The sequence below is a fragment of the Lampetra planeri genome, unplaced genomic scaffold (genome assembly GCF_965212315.1).
Source record: "Lampetra planeri unplaced genomic scaffold, kcLamPlan1.2.h2 scaffold_1277, whole genome shotgun sequence".
Classification (NCBI taxonomy): domain Eukaryota; kingdom Metazoa; phylum Chordata; class Hyperoartia; order Petromyzontiformes; family Petromyzontidae; genus Lampetra; species Lampetra planeri.
In genome coordinates this window covers 9875-31081 of record NW_027613993.1, presented here as the reverse complement: position 1 = coordinate 31081, position 21207 = coordinate 9875, and the positions used below count along the sequence as shown (strand labels likewise).

Here is a 21207-nt window from a genome sequence, read left to right as displayed (position 1 = left end):
TAAAATATAAACAACAATTGTGATCACAGAACACTGACGCCGGCTTGTTGCCTCCCTCTCTTTTCTCCAGATCACGTGAAGCAATCCGGAGGAAAAGTCCTCGTCCACTGCGAAGCGGGCATCTCACGTTCCCCCACCATTTGCATGGCCTACATCATGAGGACCCCAGCAGCTGAGACTGGATGCCGCCTTTGACATAATCAAGCAGCGTCGGGCGGTCATCTCACCCAACTTCAGTTTCATGGGTCAGTTGCTGCAGTTTGAGTCTGAGGTTCTGTCGACAGCCCCGGCTCACGTCGCCACACCTGAACCCTCCACGCCGTGTTTGGCTGAATCTGCTTCCTTTTTTGCCAACGACATCTCCACCACTTTCAACACCAAAAACTTTGAGCCATCAGTGTTCACGTTCCCTACCTCTTGCCTGCAGTCCCCCGTCCACCACCAGCTCAAACTGAGCCCAATAACTGCACTGCCTTAAAAACCACCTGGGACTGCTTGTAGTCTTACTTGAAAGAAAGGTAATGTGCACCTGTTGTAGAAGCCGCCAGAGCAGATGGACTGGAGATCAGCATCAGAAGGTTCTAGTCATAGTTGTATTAATTTCGCGGGGTCAATAAGATTATGCTGTTTTCCTGTCGTCTCACGTGTTTGGCGTGACAACACAGCACAGTGATCAACTGCAATATACATGCCTTAGGTTGTTATTGTGATTTCTACGTGTATTCACAAATACAATCAGGCATTTAAACCTAATTTATTTCAAATTACAGTGTATGATTTTTTTTCAATAATGTGGATGTTAATGTGTTGATAAATAAATGTTTTCACTTCAAAAAGAATAAAGTGGTTTCATGCAGTTTTTGTACTTTTTATATACTATACATCTGTGTGTGTGTACATTTGCTGCTTGCTTGAGGTAAAGATTAAAACCAACTCAATCTCACAGAGTAGGTTGAGAGACAACAGTGACAACTACAGTTTGTAGGTAGTAGGAGACAAGAAGTACATTTAAACAGTATTACACTCACCCGTCGTTCTCAACCTTTTTCCCTCTGAGGATCCATTAAGTGACAGAAATTATATATATATACACACACACACACACACACATTATATCATATGGTGGTCATGTTGTCTTAGAAGCTGGATAACGAAACTGAATAAATGAGGCCCTGGCCTCCATTGTGTTTCCCTAGAGCACATATTCTGAATTTTGAATGTACCTTTTCCTCCATACCTGACGTGAAGTTACAGACACATTTTTCTTTTGGCGCCCGATAGGACAGACAGCTGGTTTGTACCAACTCTACAGATAGGGGTCAATTTAATTGTAGAAGTGTAAAGCCAATTTCTGATTGCAAAAATACAATTACAAAAGATTTTAAATGCAGTACCTTATAGTTTGTATAACTTAATTGTCGATTATTTTGTGTAATATCTCCTTACCATGAATATCCAAGCGTATGGCCATTGCTACCACCCTGTTTTCACATTATGGTTTGAGCCTTTATTTCCCGCCCCCGCCGCCATTTTCCGTGTTTTCCTCTTTTACTGCACAGTATTTCTGTAGTTTTGAATGCAAATATTTCTGGTATTTTATTAAGTTTGGGTCAGTATACTCCCAGCTTCTCCGGCTCAGTGGAGGGGTTGGGCGAGGTTATCTCCAATTCGGCAAAGGAGACGCCCTATTTAGACAACCATGTACATCAAACAGGTAAGCTAACGACATCACTGAAATGCGTGTTGCCCAGTGGCCTGATTAGTTAGCGTAACGTTATTTCATTGAATAATTGCGCCCCCGTTACAAAGATTTTGCAAAATATAGTTTAATTTGAAATAAGATGTGTTAAATTGCCAGGTTACACTAAACTGTGGAATGAATCTCCCGCCCCCTTCTTAGAGGTTAGCTCTAAGCTAACGCTACAAGACTAAGCTAACTTAGGCTAAAGGGTTACTTTCCGACACTTTCCGATCTCTAGGTTGTCTGTCGGATGGTCTTTTTGGGTAGTAGGACTGATCGTTTGTACATGTGCAAACGTGTTATCCTTCTAGAAATGACACATAGTGTCAGTCATCGGAGCAGGCCCCGTTTTTTATCTCAGTACTGCAGCCGGATACCCCATCCAATACTGCAGTGATTGCTTGCACAGTTACTGCGTTCTAGATAGTCATTCTCGGGTTATTTATGTGGTACACATGCATATTGTGCGTTCATTTATATGCGTAACGCTGGGTTAAGTTGTGGATCTTGTTCTTCACTGTCTACTGTTTTGGACAGGTCATCATCCAGGGTTTCCGAAGTTACCGGGACCAAACTGTGGTTGACCCCTTTAGTCCAAAGCACAACGTCATTGGTGAGTATTTACTGCATTGAGTCAAATTTGCTGGAAGTCATTCACATCATTTGCCTGAAACCTGTATTTTTCTTGAAACAGTTGGAAGAAATGGATCAGGAAAAAGTAACTTTTTCTATGGTAAGTGAGCTTCATCAACTGAAAACAGCATTGTAAACATTGTCCAGATGTTGTTAGTATCAACTTGTCAGTCGACGAGTTTTCAGGTTTAAGTGGAGAAGGCTTGATGCTGAGTCCAGCTCTTGCCGAGATAAATGCTCTCTCTTAAATTAACATACTGTTCGACTTTCCTCAGCCATCCAGTTTGTGCTCAGTGATGAATTCAGCCACCTTCGACCTGAACAGCGACTGGCCTTGCTCCATGTAAGTACATTGCAATGAATAACATGGGCAGTTCTTGCTAAGGTGATGTACTGTAATTTGCTTTCTACCACTTTGATTCAACAGTTAATTCTTGGCAGTAATTTGTATCTTTGATAACTGACAAGTTAGTTTTGTTTATTGTGTGCTTAAACACAATGAAAAATGCCTGAAGGTGAACTTCCCTCCCTCCAATCATTTTAGGAAGGGACTGGTCCTCGCGTCATTTCAGCTTTTGTGGAGATTATATTTGACAACTCTGACAACAGACTGCCGGTAGGAATAACAACAATTTCTATACACTGTGTGGTATTGTAAAGCCAATCCTGCTGGAATTTAACAAAATACTGCAGATTTCTTTGTGTACCTCATTTGCTTGTTGTAGTAGTTTTCCTATATATTTGACATGTTGTCTTGACATAAAATATCCAAAGTGTACATAGTCTGTTCTGTTCCATAAGTTATCATATTGACACCCTGTTAATTAGCCTAAAGAGTTAAAGAAACACGTTGTGCCAGGCATCTTTCACAACACTTAAAGCGATGCACATTACAATAATCAATATGTGGGAAAGGAAGACATCACCAGTAACACAATATTCCTGTGCTGATGGTAAAACTAACAATGTGTCAGAACGGCTGAATAGATTGAGACCGGTTTGGTGGGAATAGAACTATGCGATTGAAAAAGAATGTGAATATAATCAGCCTGATTTTCCCTCTGACCAGTGATGAATCTCTCTCCCTCCAGATCGACAAAGAGGAAGTCTCACTTCGCCGTGTCATCGGTGCGAAGAAGGACCAGTACTTCCTAGACAAGAAGATGGTGACGTAAGTAATGCTGCGGACGCAATAGTCAACATCCCTGTAATCACAGGAAATAACATTGATTGCATGTAATCACTAGTTTAATGGCACCTCTTTTTTTGTGCAGTAAGAATGATGTCATGAACCTTCTGGAAAGTGCTGGATTCTCTCGCAGTAACCCATATTACATTGTGAAACAAGGAAAGGTGAGAAATTCACATTCTCACTCATATCAAGCATGCTTATAGACTGATTGTAGCTGGCTATAGTGGGGTTTTGTATTATAATCATATGTCATCAGATGATACTGGAATAAGTATCCATTTGAGCCGTATAAAATCAGCAATTCATTAATATTTTCAGTGGTGAAATCTCAGTGAGTAACTGACAATCATCGATATTAGATGTCAGTTAATACTAATGTTTCATGCAGATCAACCAAATGGCCACAGCACCCGACTCTCAGCGCCTGAAGCTGCTGAGAGAGGTAGCAGGAACACGGGTGTATGATGAGCGCAAGGAAGAGAGTATTTCCCTCATGAAGGAGACAGGTAATAGTTTCATCATGTCTTCATTTCACAGGCTGGATTGAATTCGCTTTGACATCTTTCTGTAGACATAAGCTAAAGATGACCACGCTGGTCATAGATATGTGCTTCATGCGCTGTACGCCTGACATGACGACGTGGGCACACACAGGAAAGGAATAGGTTTAAAAGGGAACATCGATTAGGATAAGCAGGAATAATATGGCAGAATTTGATAATGAATGTTTTCAGTGTAACAGCATCCTCAGCTTGCAAATGCATCTTCATGCATGGAAATTTATAAGAAGGATACAGTTTATTTGTGGTCAATGAGACAACTTTTTATCCCAGATACATTTGAAAGAATTGATTATATTTTTCATTATCACTGCTGCTGATATAGTGAAATCAGATATCAGATCTGATGTCAGATAGAAAAACCTTAACGCTGGTTCAATGGTCAGGCAGGAATACACATACACAATAAGGTTAAAACTTTTTTTGCCATAGGATTCAAATGCTGGTGATCAGTATGATCCATACAATATTAGACTGAAGTAGAAACCAACATTAAATGTGTGCCGATCAGAGGGGAAGAGAGAAAAGATCAATGAGCTACTGAAGTACATCGAGGAGCGTCTGCACACTTTGGAGGACGAAAAGGAGGAGCTGGCTCAGTACCAGAAGTGGGACAAAATGAGAAGAGCACTGGAGTACACCATCTACAACCAGGAGCTGAACGAGACCCGCGCCAAGCTTGATGAGGTAACAAAGTCAAAGACAAGTTGGCTGGTGGTTCTGTGGTGAAGGTCGTTCTGTGTGCATCATATGTCACTTGCACAAACAAACAACAAACGTGCTTGATTGTCCTGATATAACACATTAACCCTCCCAACATGAGTTTGTGCACCATAAAATTAGGATAATGCTTTGTCGTCGACATAAATGACTGATATTTAGTTGTTTTTTTGCAGCTTTCCTCTAAGAGAGAGACGTGCGGAGACAAATCCAGGCAACTGCGAGATGCTCAGCAAGATGCCAGAGACAAAGTAGAGGTACAGAAAAAGTTATTTCCATGTGTATCAATGTCAGTCAAAAACACTTATCTGTTGTGACGGATTTAGTTAAGAATATAAAACATACCTACATAGATAGATGTGTAGTATATGAATCCAAACTTTGACTGTGGTTTGTGCTGCTAAAATGAAATGTACAGATATGGAACAGAAGGAGAAACCTCTGAATATGAACCGACTAGAAAAGGATAATGACCAAACGATGCTGATGCATTTCAGGTTAAATCAGTGTGTTCAAAAGTGATTTAAAAGCGACTCTTCATGTTGTCTTTCCTGTGTCCTGTAGGAGACAGAGCGTGTTGTGCGAGAACTGAAATCGAAGATCTCCGCCATGAAGGAGGAGAGAGAGCAGCTGTCGGCCGAGCGCCAGGAGCAGATCAAGCAGAGGACCAAGCTGGAGCTGAAGGCCAAGGACCTGCAGGATGAGCTGGCAGGCAACAGTGAACAGAGGGTATGGAAGCCTCCCATCTGCGTCATTCTGCACACGTTACGCTGCACCAATACTCCCCCTTCCCCTGTATCTCTGCATGTGAGGCATCTGCTTTGATCCCACTCCCACTCCTGCACACACATAAAAGTGTGTTCTTCAGTTCTCCAGCTTCTCCAGTAAAATACGCGAAAGATCTGAATTTTAAATTTTGCCTGCCTCATGTTAGTGATGTTGTTTGGCTATTTTACCTGTCAGTTGCTTCAAGTGACTGGACTCCTCATCAGTTGTCAGAGTTCAAAAGTGATTCAGTCAGTGATTGAATAAACATTTCCCAGTCTCTCATTACTCTGAAGTAAAAAGAGATAGAAGCTGTATTAAATGCTTGCCATCCCCTCTATGCATCGTTCTTGGCACGGCTTCCTCTCCATATGGCCTCGTGTTCAGCATGTGATTTGTGCATCATATAGAGCAGCTTCACCAGCTTAGTCTGTGAGCGGAGCTGATGAGTGCCAGGCAGCGTGCTGGCTGGCTGGCTGCTGGTGGGACGGAGCCCCGCTTGTCTGAAAGCGGCACAGCATCAGCCAAAAAGTTATCGGAGCAAAAATAAAAAGCAGTAGAAGCTGAGCTGCTGCATCATCACCAGCTGCTGACAGTGCTGCTGCATGTTGTTTCCGCTCACAACCTGCTACCAGTTCGATCGATGGACAGAATGTTTGATTCTGTTAACAAACTCTTAATAAAATATTAATAAAAAACCAAAATATGTTTAATCATTCATGAAAATAATGATATAACAAATAAAAACATACAAACCATTTTTAGCATGTAATAAAAAAAAAAAATAAAAAAAAATATATAAATCAATATATAAAAAATTATATATTGATTTAATTCATTTCGATTTAAAAATATTAAATTAATTTAATCCAAAGCCTCAGCATGCAACTTGAAATGGCCTACAAATACCTTGTTTTCATTAGATTGGGTTAAATGGTGCATTCACCACAGCCACGATTTGCTGTTGCTGTGCTTTCCCTTACAATCGCGTCTCTTTTAAATATTCTATTCCTGCTCTTCTAGAGACGTCTGCTGAAGGAACGTCAGAAGCTGCTGGAAAAGATTGAGGAGAAGCAAAAGGAGTTACAGGAGACTGAGCCCAAATTCAACATGGTGAAGGAGAAAGAGGAGCGGGGTATTTCCAGGTAAGAATGGCTCACTCTTTGTCATCACAAATGACTGATTTAGATTGATTTAGATTGCGGGGGAGATTATTTGGCAGATGCACCAAACATATTTGTGGATTTTCCTATTCAGTTGTTTGTGCAAGCAGTATTTGCAATTCAGATTTGCAAGACAAATCATCAAATCATTCTGTTCTGTGTAGTTTGAGGCAGGCGGTAAAGCCCCAGCTGTTCTGACGAGATCTCAATCATTACGTCATCAGTGAGACCCAGTGGAACCATAATCAGTCATTCTATCACTTAGCAACGCAATAAGCTAGTGGGCAGGGAAATGAAGCATTATGTAAATTGTTTGACTGGTCGACCTATATGACTTTTCAGTGACTGATGCCAATATATTCAATGTCCTATCGCTACTGCTGAACCATTATTGACACAAGTGGGAGTTCTAACAGCTTTACAGTCGCCACATGGACGAGGTTTCCTGTGGATGAGCCTGCTGCTCAGTCTGTACCTTCATATCCGGGTTTTAAATCACAGTGAGGGATTCAATGCAGAGAGACACAGACAGACAGAAACAGAAGTAGAAATGCTCACAATGGCGAAGGATGCCCGCATAGACTACGACATTAATTCAGTGCAGAAGCATTAATCATTTAACATCCTTTTAGAAGTTAATTTGACTGACTCTTATTTTTCCACCAGATTGGCTCAGGCTACGCAGGAGAGAACAGACCTGTACGCCAAGCAGGGTCGTGGCAGTCAGTTCACCTCCAAAGAGGAAAGAGACAAGTGGATTAAGAAGGAGCTCAAGTCTCTGGACCAGGCCATCAATGATAAAAAGAGGCAGATTGCAGCCATCCACAAAGACCTGGAGGACACTGAGACTAACAAGGAGAAGAATCTGGAGCAGTACAATGTACGAACACTAATACTTGCCTGATTTCTAACTTGGGGACTATAAAAACTGTCTTCAGTTCAGTAATGACAAAAAATCGACATTTCATCAATTATGGTTCATTTGTTCTCTTTAGAAACTCGATCAAGATCTAAATGAGGTCAAGACCCGCGTTGAGGAACTGGACAAAAAGTACTATGAGGTGAAGAACAGGAAAGACGAGCTGCAGAGTGAAAGAAAGTAAGACTCCCTGTCATTTATTGGGTTAATTAAGGTTGAATTTATCTTTTATTCAAACTTAGGAGTATTCATGTAAAGATAAATCGGCTTTAATGGCATAAATACAAATTCATCAAAAATGGACTTGGAGTTCTGTCCTGTACATTTTTATAAATACAAATCTATCTGGGGAATGCATGTTGATGATCACAAAACCAGATATGAGCAGATGCTGGGCTTTGACTGCTTTTCAGTGATTGTTCAGCAAGATGAAGATGAAGTTTCTCATTTAGACGCCTTGAAATGTTCCACCTGTATGAGTCATGAAAGGAGCAAAAATGAGTCATGACTCATTTTTGCTCCTTTCATTAGGTTGTAAAACCTTTTTTATAGTCCAGATTAATTTCCTGCTGTAAATGTCACGAGGGTTCAATTGTTAATCCAATTAACAGGCTGAGGCTCATTTAATGCAAAATAAATTGTCTTTTTAAGCTGTATACAGTTAAAGTCATCTGCATTGAACAGTTATAAATGAGTGACATTTCATAAACATGTTCATATGCTAATGTTGAAACCTGAAGCTCACTATGTTCTGTTGTTGAGCTTGAGTGGGTGAAAAGGCATCAGTGATCACTGCGCTAATAGATGCAACACAATACGGAAACGCCACAGCTGTTAGCAATGTACTATGTGCATGATGAATAAATTACCCTAATTGAAACAAGAGGGAGACTAATATGGCAATTAAAGTGGTTTGATTATTTAAATGTGATTATTTGAAAAGAGATGAGATGTTAGCTTTTTTTTTTTTTAAGGATGAAACGTGACCGACATGAGTGCTTGTTCCTGCATTAATGTTGCTGTGTCAGCAAAGAGTTCAGGTTTTCTGTTTGTCACTGACTGGCCTGTTTCCCTGCAAGTATCATGCCCTTGGTTGGGTTCAGGTGTTCCCGGTGACATAAGTGTAACTGTGTGGGGCCGTCTGTGTCTGTCCAGTTACCTGTGGCGTGAGGAGAATGCAGAGCAGCAGGCTTTGGCCGCCAAACGAGAGGACCTGGAGAAGAAGCAGCAGCTTCTTCGAGCAGCGACTGGCAAGGTGCGTGTGTGCGAGAGCGCGCGGTGTGAGAGCGAGTGTGTGTATATTAAAGAGAAGATGAACCTTCATGCATGCAATTCTTGCCCAAGATCTGAGGCAGGAATCTGGAAAAACAGATTCAACTTTGTCACTAAATATATTACATGTTGGCTCCATCCACTGTGTACGTGGATCAATCAAATATCACCACTAATGAATGCATGCTGAGTTAGAACCATGCTGCATCCAGCCTTGCTCATCTACATAACGCATAAGGCACCCAAAGTTATTGCTCTTTGTTATTTCTTTACACCAAAGTGTCGAGGGCAACAAATAAAATCTTGCAGGCGTCAAAGTCTTGAAGAAATACTGTAATTTGTCTAACACTTGTAACAGGGAGAGAAAAAGGGGAAACTTGTAAATGTTCAAATAAAATAGAGAAATTGTATAAATTAAATGAAAATAATATAATAATACAACATAAAATAATGTAATCTGAGACTCAGACGTCACCTGAAATTTCTTTTATTCACATTCAGTTTCAGTCAATTTTCAGTTTTAACAATTTTCAACTCATGAACCAGAAATAAATGTCAGTTGTTTAACGTGCCTAACAACCACCTCGTTTTTTTCTCTTGTTGTCTCTAGGCCATTCTCAACGGTATCGACAGCATCAACAAAGTCCTTGAACATTTCCGCCGTAAGGGCATAAACCAGCATGTCATCAACGGTTACCATGGCATCGTCATGAATAACTTTGAGTGTGAGCCGGCGTTTTACACCTGTGTGGAGGTGACTGCCGGCACCAGGTGTGGACTCCTTTCAATTTCCATTAGCAGCACTTTCAGTCCTTGAAATGCTTCTTACAACAATCATTCTGAGCAGAAGTTCTGCACTTAAGTTTCCTTTTTCACTCCATCACACTCACCAAATTCCTTTTTACATTTAATGTTTATGTTAAGATGTTTTTTTAAGCCACTATTACGTACTTAAGTTATCTTTTCTGCTGTTTTTACTGTAAGTGTATTTCAGGACCCAGAAAAGTTCTATAGAAATAAAATGTGTTATTATTATTATTATTATTATTGGTTTATGAACTCCAGTCAGACATGAATTCATAGATTCAGATATCCTTTATTGTCATTTCATACAGTACACAGTGTGGCTTTCTCTCAAACACAATAATAGAGGTAGAAAGATACTCACTATTAAAAATGTGAATTTTCTGTATATTTGATTTATAAATTGACCAAAATAAACCAGTTGAGCAATTAAACTCATTCAAAACTTTAACTTTACATTCAGTTCCCTTCAGTTCTATTCACATTTGATATTCTCAATTATTTCTTCGATTGCACCGTGATTTGTTGACATGTCCATTCCTCGTCTCATTGTCCCTGTTGTCCAGACTTTTCTACCACATTGTGGAAACTGATGAAGTCAGCACCAAGATACTGATGGAGTTCAACAAAATGAACCTTCCTGGGGAAGTGACATTCCTGCCTCTGAGTAAACTGGACGTCAGGGACACTGCCTACCCAGAGACCAACGTAAAGACCTTATTTATTTTGAATATTACTATTTTAAGTATTGTCTGTCTATTGTCTGTTCCTCAACCCGTCCCATGTGACATCTACTGCAGACAGTTCTTATTTAATGATATTACTGTGTCTGTGTCCTGTGTCTATGACAACAGGATGCCATTCCCATGATCAGCAAGCTGCGCTACAGCCCCAACTTTGACAAGGCCTTCAAGCATGTGTTTGGAAAGACCCTGATTTGTCGCAGCATGGAGGTTTCCACCCAGCTGGCCAGAGCTTTCACCATGGACTGTATTACCCTGGAGGGTGAGGACATACACCTCAATAAACACCTCAGCCTCTGAAGGCACAATCATTTATTGGAGCAGCATTCAGACACAAAGCTACTGAGTGTGTTTAACATACAAAGATAGAATACACAAAATGCAACAAAACAATGTTAGCAGCGCTTTAAAATACCTGGAGTAACACGTAAAACATAATTTCAATATGAAAAGATCAACTTCAAATAGAAATTAGAACAAAGTGGTATTATCCAGAAGCTGTGAAATGATTTCTGTTTGTACATGTCTGCATCAGAACAGTTTTAATTTGTTTCATCTTGCTTGTAAGGCTGTAATCACGTCTTAATATGTCGCATCATGTGGTGACATTGCAGGTGACCAGGTGAGCCACCGTGGAGCTTTGACAGGAGGCTATTACGACACCAGGAAGTCTCGTCTGGAGCTGCAGAAGGACATGAGGAAAGCTGAGGAGGAGCTGGGAGAGCTGGAGGCCAAACTCAATGAGAATCTCCGCCGGAACATTGAACATATCCTTTCCCTCTCGTCCTGCTTTGCTTCCACTTTTTTTCAGTAGGAAATCTCATCACGTCTTTTCACACAGCAGAGTTTTTACTGTCGATCTCGACTCGTTCTTTTGGCGGTTGTCAATGACAACAAGAGTTATTCAGAGAGGAAGAGGAGAGTGTGATGTTTACGTTGTTAAAAACATGAGTACAGATGATGTTTTGATGTTGTGTAAACAGTAAACAGACCTGGTTGACTCAGACTCTGCAGGGTCATGGGGCTTTTAGTTTATCCTGAATGTCTTGTGCTGAATTGATAGATCAGACATGGAGCCATGTGTTCATGCCAAATTTGTCAGGTTGTATATGAAGACTGAACATCAAGGAAACACAAAGACAAGAGTGAGATTTTGCTTTAATAGATTAGTTTTAGTTATATGAACTCATTTGAACCAGCGCATGAGTGCTGCTTTTACAAAACTGCACTTCTCTCAGCTGGCCTAGTCTGTATTTTACCAATGCATTAAGATTTTAATTAAACTTCTGTATCCACCTCAAAGCCCGCGAGAGACTGACTGGGCTCTGTGAGAGGATCTAAAAGGGTAAAGCACATATGAGGTCATGGTGTCCAGAGGGCCATGACTCACTGTCAGCGCAGGACAGCTCATGAAGGAAAAACAAGGAGGGGAGGGGGCGTTTGCATATCCAGTATTTCTTAACATACATGGTCACTTCCGCACAGGTATTATTTGCATCAGGCACATAATGTGTAGTCTGTCACCCCCAGCCGGTATGTTGTGTGGGAGCACCTGGTGATTACGTCTATATGTGCTGGTGGTGGGCAGGGAATCGGGTGGATGAGCTGCTGACACGTCCTCAACTCCTGCAGTGATGAGTCACAGCACAGATCAATTATTTAAAAAGGCCTCTTGTTGTTCACTCTCCACCTCTTCTGGCCTGTCGATGAGCGGGAGATTACACAGATACACCTCAGCCATCACTTTTGTTTTGCATCGCCATGGTTATTTCACGACGAGCATCAGACTGCTGTGGAAGTATTGAGGTAATCCAGTGAGGGCTCTTGTACTGGGTTTGCCTCAGAGATGCTCAGAATATAGTGGACGTTGAATGCATTTGTTCTATTTGACCTAAAGTGCTAAACTGTATGTGATTGGTGTCGTGAAGACAGACATTTACACTTCAACCCACCCCACAGTGCGTTACGTGCATCTCCTTTTCTATAGTTGTACCTTTGTTCCTCATCAATGGCTTGAACTCATCTCTTGCGTTCTTAGAAATGATGACGAATCCATCCTAGAATAACACACACCCCCACAGATCGATGCATATCTCTTTTTTTGATTTTTTAATTTATTATTAAATAAGCATAATCAGCATAATTAACTGAAGTTACAATATTAGTTTGGACAATTTTCATCTTTCCCTTTTCTCTGGACACAATTTTTCAGGTCAAATTATATTTTTTATATTTTTTCCCCAGGTTTTCCTGAGATAGATCCGAGGCCCTGACGCAGACAGACACATTCTGCTGCTGCTGTGGGCAAAGCAGGATAAACATCTCTTGACTTTGAATCACTCTCTTTAAATCAATTAAACCAGCAGCAGATTGATTTTCTTCAGTATTTATCAAGGCTGGAGTTGATTGTTCAGTCCAAGAGGATCAATAACTGTCTGGTAAATTTGCCAATGGATGAATTTGTACAAACCTCCTCAAGCTCTTCTTTGATATTGCTGATGCCACAGGCTTCCCTCAGACACCTGCTCACACAGACCTTTTGTTTGCGCTCATGCTTTGAATGCACACACAGGTAGGGATGCACAATACCTATTTTTTTCAGAATGAGTACAGTACTCACCAAAACCAGTTTGAATTGTGTATACCGCACATGAATTACTTCGTAGTTTTAATTAAATTGACATGGTTTAGACTACACACATTTGGGGAGAGGCGTAGATTGACGTCAGGAAGTTAAGACTGGAAATAAAGTGTGAGAGTAACTGTGACGTGCTGATACCACACACACACACACACATCAGTTTCACTGCTGACCGCGTTTGCTGGTATATAACTTCGAAAATTCGTTAGCTATATTTAATTCTGCACTGCCTCAAAGGTGCACTGACCACTCTGGTACACAGAGAATGAGAAAGTGGAGGAGGAGGCTTGAGTGTTCAGGTTGTGTGTGTGAACAGCACACTGCCTTGGTCTCTGTGCTGCACTGGGCTTCACAGAGTAGTGCTGTCAGATGTGGGGACACATGCGCGTCAACACGCGTTTAATCAATCATTTTTAACCTTAAAAAGTCTCTGCTGACATTGCTCGCACTCTGCAGCCCAATCACGTCCGTTGTGTGCTGCTGGCGGCACATTATGTAAAGGAGTATCAGTTAGAGGTATCGACGTCCTTTTATAAGTACTTGTCATGAGCGCAGTATCGGAGCTGATAGTATCGGCGCGGGAGTAGGGACATGGAAGTTATGCTGCCTCTAAGTCACTGCTCGGTCTTTGACTTTTTGTTGGACAAAAAAAAAGAGAAGTTACAAGCTTGATGAGGAATATTGAATGGTCACTGTATCTCTGTTGGCAGCGTAATTAAAAATGGCGGTTCAATCTGGTGTTGATGGTAGTGCTGCTAACGAATCTCTCTCTGTGTGGCCAAATAGTGGCCAGCAGTCTGTAGACGCCATGTTAGTGCTAGCTTGATGCCATGCTGAGGGAGTCACCAAAAAGAGCAGCAGGTACCAGGAAATATCCCTGATAAAACAGTCGAAGAGTGGAAAAATTACCTAAGAGGTTCACTCAAACAGCACAGACCTCTAACAAGCCAGAAGCTCATACTTGGACTAATCACGCTCTGTAAAAGGTGTTCTACAAAGGTGTTCTACAACATTCACAACAACTGTGTATCCACAGTTGTTGTGAATGCGTATGTGCTTCTTGTGGTGGTTCTTTTACTCAGTCACGATTAGTTCCTCCTTAACGACTGCTCCTACGCATCAACAATGAGATCGACCAGCTGATGAACCAGATGCAGCAGATTGAGACACAACAGAGGAAGTTCAAAGCATCCAGAGACAGTATTCTGTCTGAGATGAAGATGCTGAAAGAAAAAGAGGCAGCAGTCAGAGAAGACCTTCATGCCCAAGGTGACCATCATCACATGTTGTTGGATGTTCTAAAACAACTCCCTGATTTCATTTTCTGACGTTTTCTCCTTTGATCCCTCTGCAGCAACGTAGTCTCCAGAGTCTGGAGGCCAGTCTTCACGCCATGGAGTCCACCAGAGAGTCACTGAAGGCCGAGCTGGGCACAGATCTGCTCTCCGCAGCTCAGCCTGGAGGACCAGAGACGGGTGGACGACTTGAACGATGAAATCCGTCAGCTACAGCAGGTCAGATGGATGGCGGGACACACTGATCTTCTGCGTTGCTAATGTTACTGTTTTGTGGCTGTGTAGAAGTGTTATTGTATTTGTAATCAAGATGAAATTATTAGTCCTCTGTGGTGGAGGCAACAATCAACACCATGGTCCTTTGGCGCCACCTGTTGGCCATGGACAGGACAATAAGAAAATCTGGGTCACCCCCCAAAATGTAATGTGTTCTTTCTAGACGCAACAAACTTCTAAGGCAACATTTCCCTGAGAATCTGATCAGTAATAAAACAGTAAGGTAATTATTCAAACAAATAAACATGCAGCCTTATGGATGTTTAGTAGTATTTCATGTTGCCTAATTTGGAACATTTGTCCGTCTTTAGAAAATAGCATAATTCCCTTCAGTTGAGAGAATCCATCCTCCGGTCTGCCCCCTCTTGCTTGTGTACTTAAATGACCTGACTGGATAGAGGAGCAGGAAGCAGCTGTGTGTGGGATGTTCCTGTGATCCAGTGTTGTCCTTCCTTTTTTTTTTCTCGTCTTTCCGCCAGCTGCTGTCAGCTCTCACCTGAATGAGCTCTCAGCCATTACTGCATTCATCACACAACCGCCTCGCCCCCACAACAGAGCCTTTCATGTTACGCTCTGTAGTGATGGCGTTATACTGCTGAAGATAAGGCACTTTGTCTGCTTTGTCCTGAAGTTAAAACAATATTAGAAATGTCTTTATGACAACATGCAGATTCTGCGTTCTGATAAAGAAAACAGACTCTTTAAACTATATATAAGGTTGTTTAAAAACGCTATAGCTAACATTCAACATGTACCTTCTCAGCAGATGAAAACATGTTCAAGTTAACATAAACACCACACATATCAAATATATTTACACAATAACATCCATAAAACCTATGTTACTTTATGTTGCCCACTAGGATCAAACCTTCAATTGTGCTCTGGGCTCAAATATGCACCCCACACCCACCTTGTGGTGGAAGCACAGGGCAGGAAGGGGACTTGGCCTCAGTACACCTGCAGTCTGCAGTGTGCTCTGAGCATGTGATGAGGAATAGCATCCATGTTCTAAAGTGGATATGCAGGAGCTCAGCTGAAATATATTTTCCTCAACTAGATTTAAAATCCCTTTTAAAGGATCAAACTTCAATTTTGGAAATTTCAGGTTAATTCCCGTGTATTCCAACAATTTCCTGTTACTTTCCTATCTTTAACTAACTTTGTTGTGCATTTCCACTTACAGGACAACAGGCAGCTGTTGAATGAGCGCATCAAGTTGGAAGGTATCATGACACGAGTGGAGACGTATCTCAATGAGAACTTACGGAAGCGTCTCGACCAAGTGGAGCAGGTACCCTGTCCCCGTTAAAAACTCCCACCAATTACAAGTTTGTTCTGTATCATTTATTGTACCTGTAGCTGTTGGCTGTATAAAACTAAAGCAGTCATCTGTCTATTAGCCGTGTAATGGTTCAAGACTTTGATTTGCAGCTGTTGGATGGTCCTTTTAATGTGCTTTTTAAATTTTCTTTGTAGGAACTGAATGAGCTGAGAGAGCAGGAGGGTGGCACGGTTCTGACCGCCACGACGTCTGAGCTGGACGGCATCAACAAACGGGTGAAAGATACGTTAGCTCGATCAGAAGGTACACATTGGACTGACATTTTACTTTTCAAATGTTATATTTGTTCTTGTAATATTGGCAGCTCCAACAAGATGTTTTAACATTATAACTAAAGTGAATTTTGTCGGATGGTTTTGACTAACGATATCTGGAACTTTCTACCTCACCCCCCCCCCCCAGATCTAGACTCAATGGTTGATAAGACAGAGGGGGAGATCAAGGACCACATAAAGAGCATGGAGCGCTGGAAGAACATTGAGAAGGAGCAAAACGACGCCATCAACCATGACACAAAGGAGCTGGAGAAGATGACCAACAGACAGGGTATGCTGCTGAAGAAGAAGGAGGAGTGTATGAAGAAGATCCGGGAGCTGGGCTCTCTGCCTCTGGAGGCCTTTGAGAAGTACAAGACCTTGACGCTCAAACAGGTACAAGCTGACCACACAAATCTTGTGTTTCAAGCTAATCATTGTCTGGATGACTTGTCTCTTCTGATAGCGAGTTCTGCCTCGCGTTTAACTTCTCAAACTCAGATTCTCTCGTTCTTACAAACCTCCTTCCACCACCTTATCAACAAAAATGTGCGGACACTTGTGACCTGCAGTGGTTGAAGCAGCAGATACTACTAGTACCGAAGTATTGAAGCATCCAAAAAAAGCTGTGAGCTTTCTGTTGCTGCATCGGCCAACAAAATCTGATCAGCCATTTTCAGGTTATAGTTATTACGGTTAATGTTTCTGTCGGGTCAGCAGGATTGTGTACAAACCTCCAGGGCTTTTTTTCAGTCATTACATCCTCTGTCAGTTCATGATAATCAACTGATTTTGTTGTTCAGGAATCTCGAATAAAGCCACATAATCGTGAGTGTTTTTATAATATGATGAATGTCTCGCACAGCTTCCAAAATGAACCCTCATCAATGCTTAACGGGGGGGACACAGCAGCAGGATAACACAGATGGAGAAATTCATGGAAACGTCTCTAAACTCAACCTTCTCAAATTAGAGAAGACAAGACTGATTCTGAGTCTCTCAGTGAGCAGGCGTTCATATGTACAAGAATGACCTGAATATGAAAGTTGTTTTCATTCAGAAACTGTTGTCAGATTAAAAATAGCTCTGTGTGGATGTAGTCTGAGTCACAACCTGAGGGTGTGAATGCACGCAGACATGCGCGTACACACACACACACTCTCTTAAAAACCCAGATAGACCAAAGTTTCTTGAGGAGTGAGGCCATCACCTCCCACCCACTCAGCAGTGACTCAGCCGGTACTTCGGGTAAATCACACTGCTACTTGAGTGGACTTGGCTGTAACTTTCTAAGCATGAAGTGTGTCTGTGTCTGTCTCATCTCTCCGTCTTGGCCAGCGTTGCTGAAAATAGCCTCACACTTTTCTCATAAACACTTGACATTGTTAATCTCCGTCCAGTGGGAGGTGGCTCAGAGGACGATTGTGCTGTTGATTACATGAGTGGATCAAAGAGCAGCGCAGGAGACTCGTTCATGTTCACTCTGCTATCAGACTTCAATGTACTTCCAGGTTCTGAAGAGCTGGTTTGTTTCAAATCGATACTCTTCAGAGATAATAAACTATAAAATCTAGAATGATGTGATTTGTTTCAGGTTTGTTTTCATGTCTGCACAAAGCCCATTGTCACTTACTCACCAATCTGAGTTATGTACAGAGTTATTGTTTTTCATTACTGCTACGTAACTGGCATCATTTGCTCTTTCCACACCAGCTGTTTCGCAAACTGGAGCAGTGTAACACTGAGCTGAAGAAGTACAGTCACGTCAACAAGAAAGCTCTGGACCAGTTTGTCAACTTCTCCGAGCAGAAGGAAAAGCTCATCAAGCGCCAGGACGAGTTGGACCGCGGCTACAAATCCATCATGGAGCTCATGAGCGTCCTGGAGCTGCGCAAGTATGAGGCCATTCAGCTTACCTTCAAACAGGTACGTGAACCAGTGTCCACCTCCTCCACTGCTCGCAAATGGATGCTGCTCAATTTCAGCATCCATTTGTTTTTCCTTTCCAGATCTAAACTCAAAACTATTTTCTGTGGACTTTCAATGTTATGAGGTGGTAATAATTAAAGGAAGACCAACGATCTCCATGGAGACAGAGAGACTGAGGAAATATATGGAACATATATGGAACATTTCTACGAACACGTTATGTTGCTTTTGTTCAGAAGGAGCTGCACATATATAGATTTATTTATCAGTAAAGGTCAGACCAAAATAATGTTGTTTTTTTAAACTAAATGTGCTTTTTAGTGTGCTTCAGTTTGTATGTGTAAAGAATCCTGATATGAGACGTTAAACATAACTCGCTAACTGTTGACAATCAAATGGTGAATAAGTTACAACTGTAGGTTCATATGTTAGTAAATGATGAATGATTGTGATGAAGTCAATGCCTCACCCCACGTCAGCAGTGAGACAGGTGTCACTTGTCCATGATACTGGTCTCACACTACTCCACTCCACTTGACATGTCACTTCCGTTACAACTCGCCATGGCAACGACGACCCTCTTTCCGTGGCCTTCAGTTTGTGGATGTCATGTGTTAGTATTGACTTGTCAAAGCAGCAGGTTAGAATGTTCTTAATCAATTTCATCAGCATGACTTACATTCTCACCGTCTATTTGCAGGTGTCCAAGAACTTCAGCGAGGTTTTCCAGAAGTTGGTTCCAGGCGGCAAAGCAACGCTGGTGATGAAGAAGGGCGACGCTGAAGGCAACCAGTCCCAGGACGAGAGCGAGGGCGGTGCCGACAGCGAGCGGGGCTCCAGCTCTCAGAGCAGCGTTCCCTCTGTGGACCAGTTCACCGGAGTCGGCATCAGGGTACGAGACTGCACATGGTTATTATTTCCAAATTGTGTGAATTGAGTCCCGTTCATCTGTGGAATCATCACGACTGTATTCTGTGGATAGAATGTCAGTAGAAGGTGAAGTGAGCGATTTTTATCACGTAAACGGTTCAAAGCTTCTCAACCCTTTCAAAATAAGACATGTGGACTATCTAACACGCCCCACGCGCTGTCCTGTGTAGGTGTCGTTCACAGGGAACCAGGGCGAGATGAGAGAAATGCAGCAGCTCTCTGGCGGGCAAAAGTCTCTGGTGGCGTTGGCACTCATATTTGCCATCCAGAAATGCGACCCCGCCCCTTTCTACCTGTTTGATGAGATTGACCAGGCTCTGGACGCGCAGCACAGGAAGGCGGTGTCAGGTGAGCCTCTTCTGGTGACATCATTCGAAAGGAATCATCATTTCAAATGATGAGGACCAGAAATACAAACGGCTTCTTCTTCGCATTTCAGACATGATTGTTGAGCTGGCAGGACACGCTCAGTTCATCACCACCACCTTCAGGCCCGAGCTGCTCGAGTCCGCTGACAAGTTCTATGGTGTCAAATTCAGAAACAAGGTGAGCTGCGGCGTCTGGAGAACCAAAATAGAAAGATGCAGGTTATGTCAACTGTTGGTCGTTATTGGATAGCACTACGACCAATCAGAGCCATGAACAAGATGACGGCGTCAGAGAAACGAGCCGATGGCAGAGTTTGTTTTGGAGAAGAGTGATGAGACGCAATGGAATGAAATGCTTTGTTGATCTTTGAAAGAAATGTCCAACTCCTGTTGACGCCAAAGACTATTCAAACCACTGCTCCTCATCAGCAGCAGCCATCTTTGTTGTGTACAGAACCGTCGTCATCCTGTTAAGCCCCGCCCACAGAGTGGCTCTGAGCTCCACCTACATCATGTCCAAGAGTGTGTGTGTGCAGATGGCCCTGCAGGGAACATGATGATGTCTCAGACTACTCACATAACTTTATGAAACACAAATGTTACATTACAGGGACCAAGTACGCGGGGAGACAGAAAACATAGACAATGCAAAATAAAAAGAAAAGAAAGTCCATTACGAGCTCAGACGTCCGATACAGTTGGAACAGTGGAAAGTGTCATTTAGCATGAATGGGTTGTTAACTGTGACCTTTGTTTGGTAGGTGAGTCACATCGACGTGATCACAGCTGAACAGGCCAAGGACTTCGTGGAGGACGACACCACCCATGGTTAACAGCATTCGTCAAATCCTCCTGCAGCACTGACACAAACATACAGTCTGCATGTTTCAGATGGACTCTGCTCAAAGCAGCTTATAGTTTTTTTCAGATGTTTGTCAGCGAGGCTGGAATCAAACCCCTCCGACAATTTCTGCTTTCTGGAAAATTTTACCTTGTTTCCTTCTGCATTCTAGTGAGAAATTTTCCATTTTGACATAGAAGGAACGAGGTTCTGTTGACAACACACCATTCTGATATGAGATGGATGCAGGTTGTTGGCTGGTGGAGATGAGACTGATCTGCTGTTGGGCTGTTTTTTTTGACAAATGTGTTTGTTTACTGTGACGTTTTGTAAAAAAGAGAAAACACTTACATCCAGTGATATTTCAGACATTTTAGCCGTTTGTGCTTCGTGTTTAGGGTCGTTTTCTATTCCTGTTTTAAGTCATTTCCATTTATTCCACAACACTGGAGAGAAATATTTTTTTCTCCAGTAACATAACACCATATTCATCAAATTGCATTGTGTCATTTATGAACTCATTCACACATGCATTTTACCATGTTTTGTTCCTTTGTTATATAATTAGAAGAAAAATAAAGGATTTTTAAAAGAAGCTGAACTTTGAGATACCATCAGGTGGCGCTGTGCGACTACTCAGTTTTGTGAAGAGAACGTGGAAGGCAGGTCATTACTTTTTTAAAGATTTGTAGAAACCTCTGTTCAGGTATCATGTTAGTTTACTGCTAATGTTGATGTACAATATGAACAAAATTCTCTTAGAGAACTTTATTTAGGGTTTATTGATCAATATTTTATGCTTTTCGAAGAGTCAGG

The 21207-nt window shown here is 41.9% G+C and overlaps 1 protein-coding gene across 1 annotated transcript; it reads left to right on the top strand.

The window, feature by feature from the left end:
- The first annotated feature begins 1699 nt into the window (after positions 1-1699).
- On the top strand, positions 1700-20383 carry SMC3 (structural maintenance of chromosomes 3). The gene is given in 31 exon segments (XM_078622054.1): positions 1700-1714; positions 2279-2354; positions 2436-2474; positions 2650-2717; positions 2919-2990; positions 3466-3545; positions 3649-3727; positions 3955-4072; positions 4638-4813; positions 5023-5103; positions 5411-5575; positions 6635-6756; positions 7441-7654; positions 7770-7873; positions 8849-8948; positions 9576-9736; positions 10336-10477; positions 10624-10774; positions 11127-11279; positions 14270-14385; positions 14387-14422; positions 14508-14600; positions 14602-14667; positions 15911-16018; positions 16204-16312; positions 16472-16719; positions 18037-18249; positions 18953-19144; positions 19353-19530; positions 19622-19728; positions 20312-20383. Coding segments are annotated over 31 exon segments (3654 nt in total).
- The last annotated feature ends 824 nt before the right edge of the window (positions 20384-21207 follow it).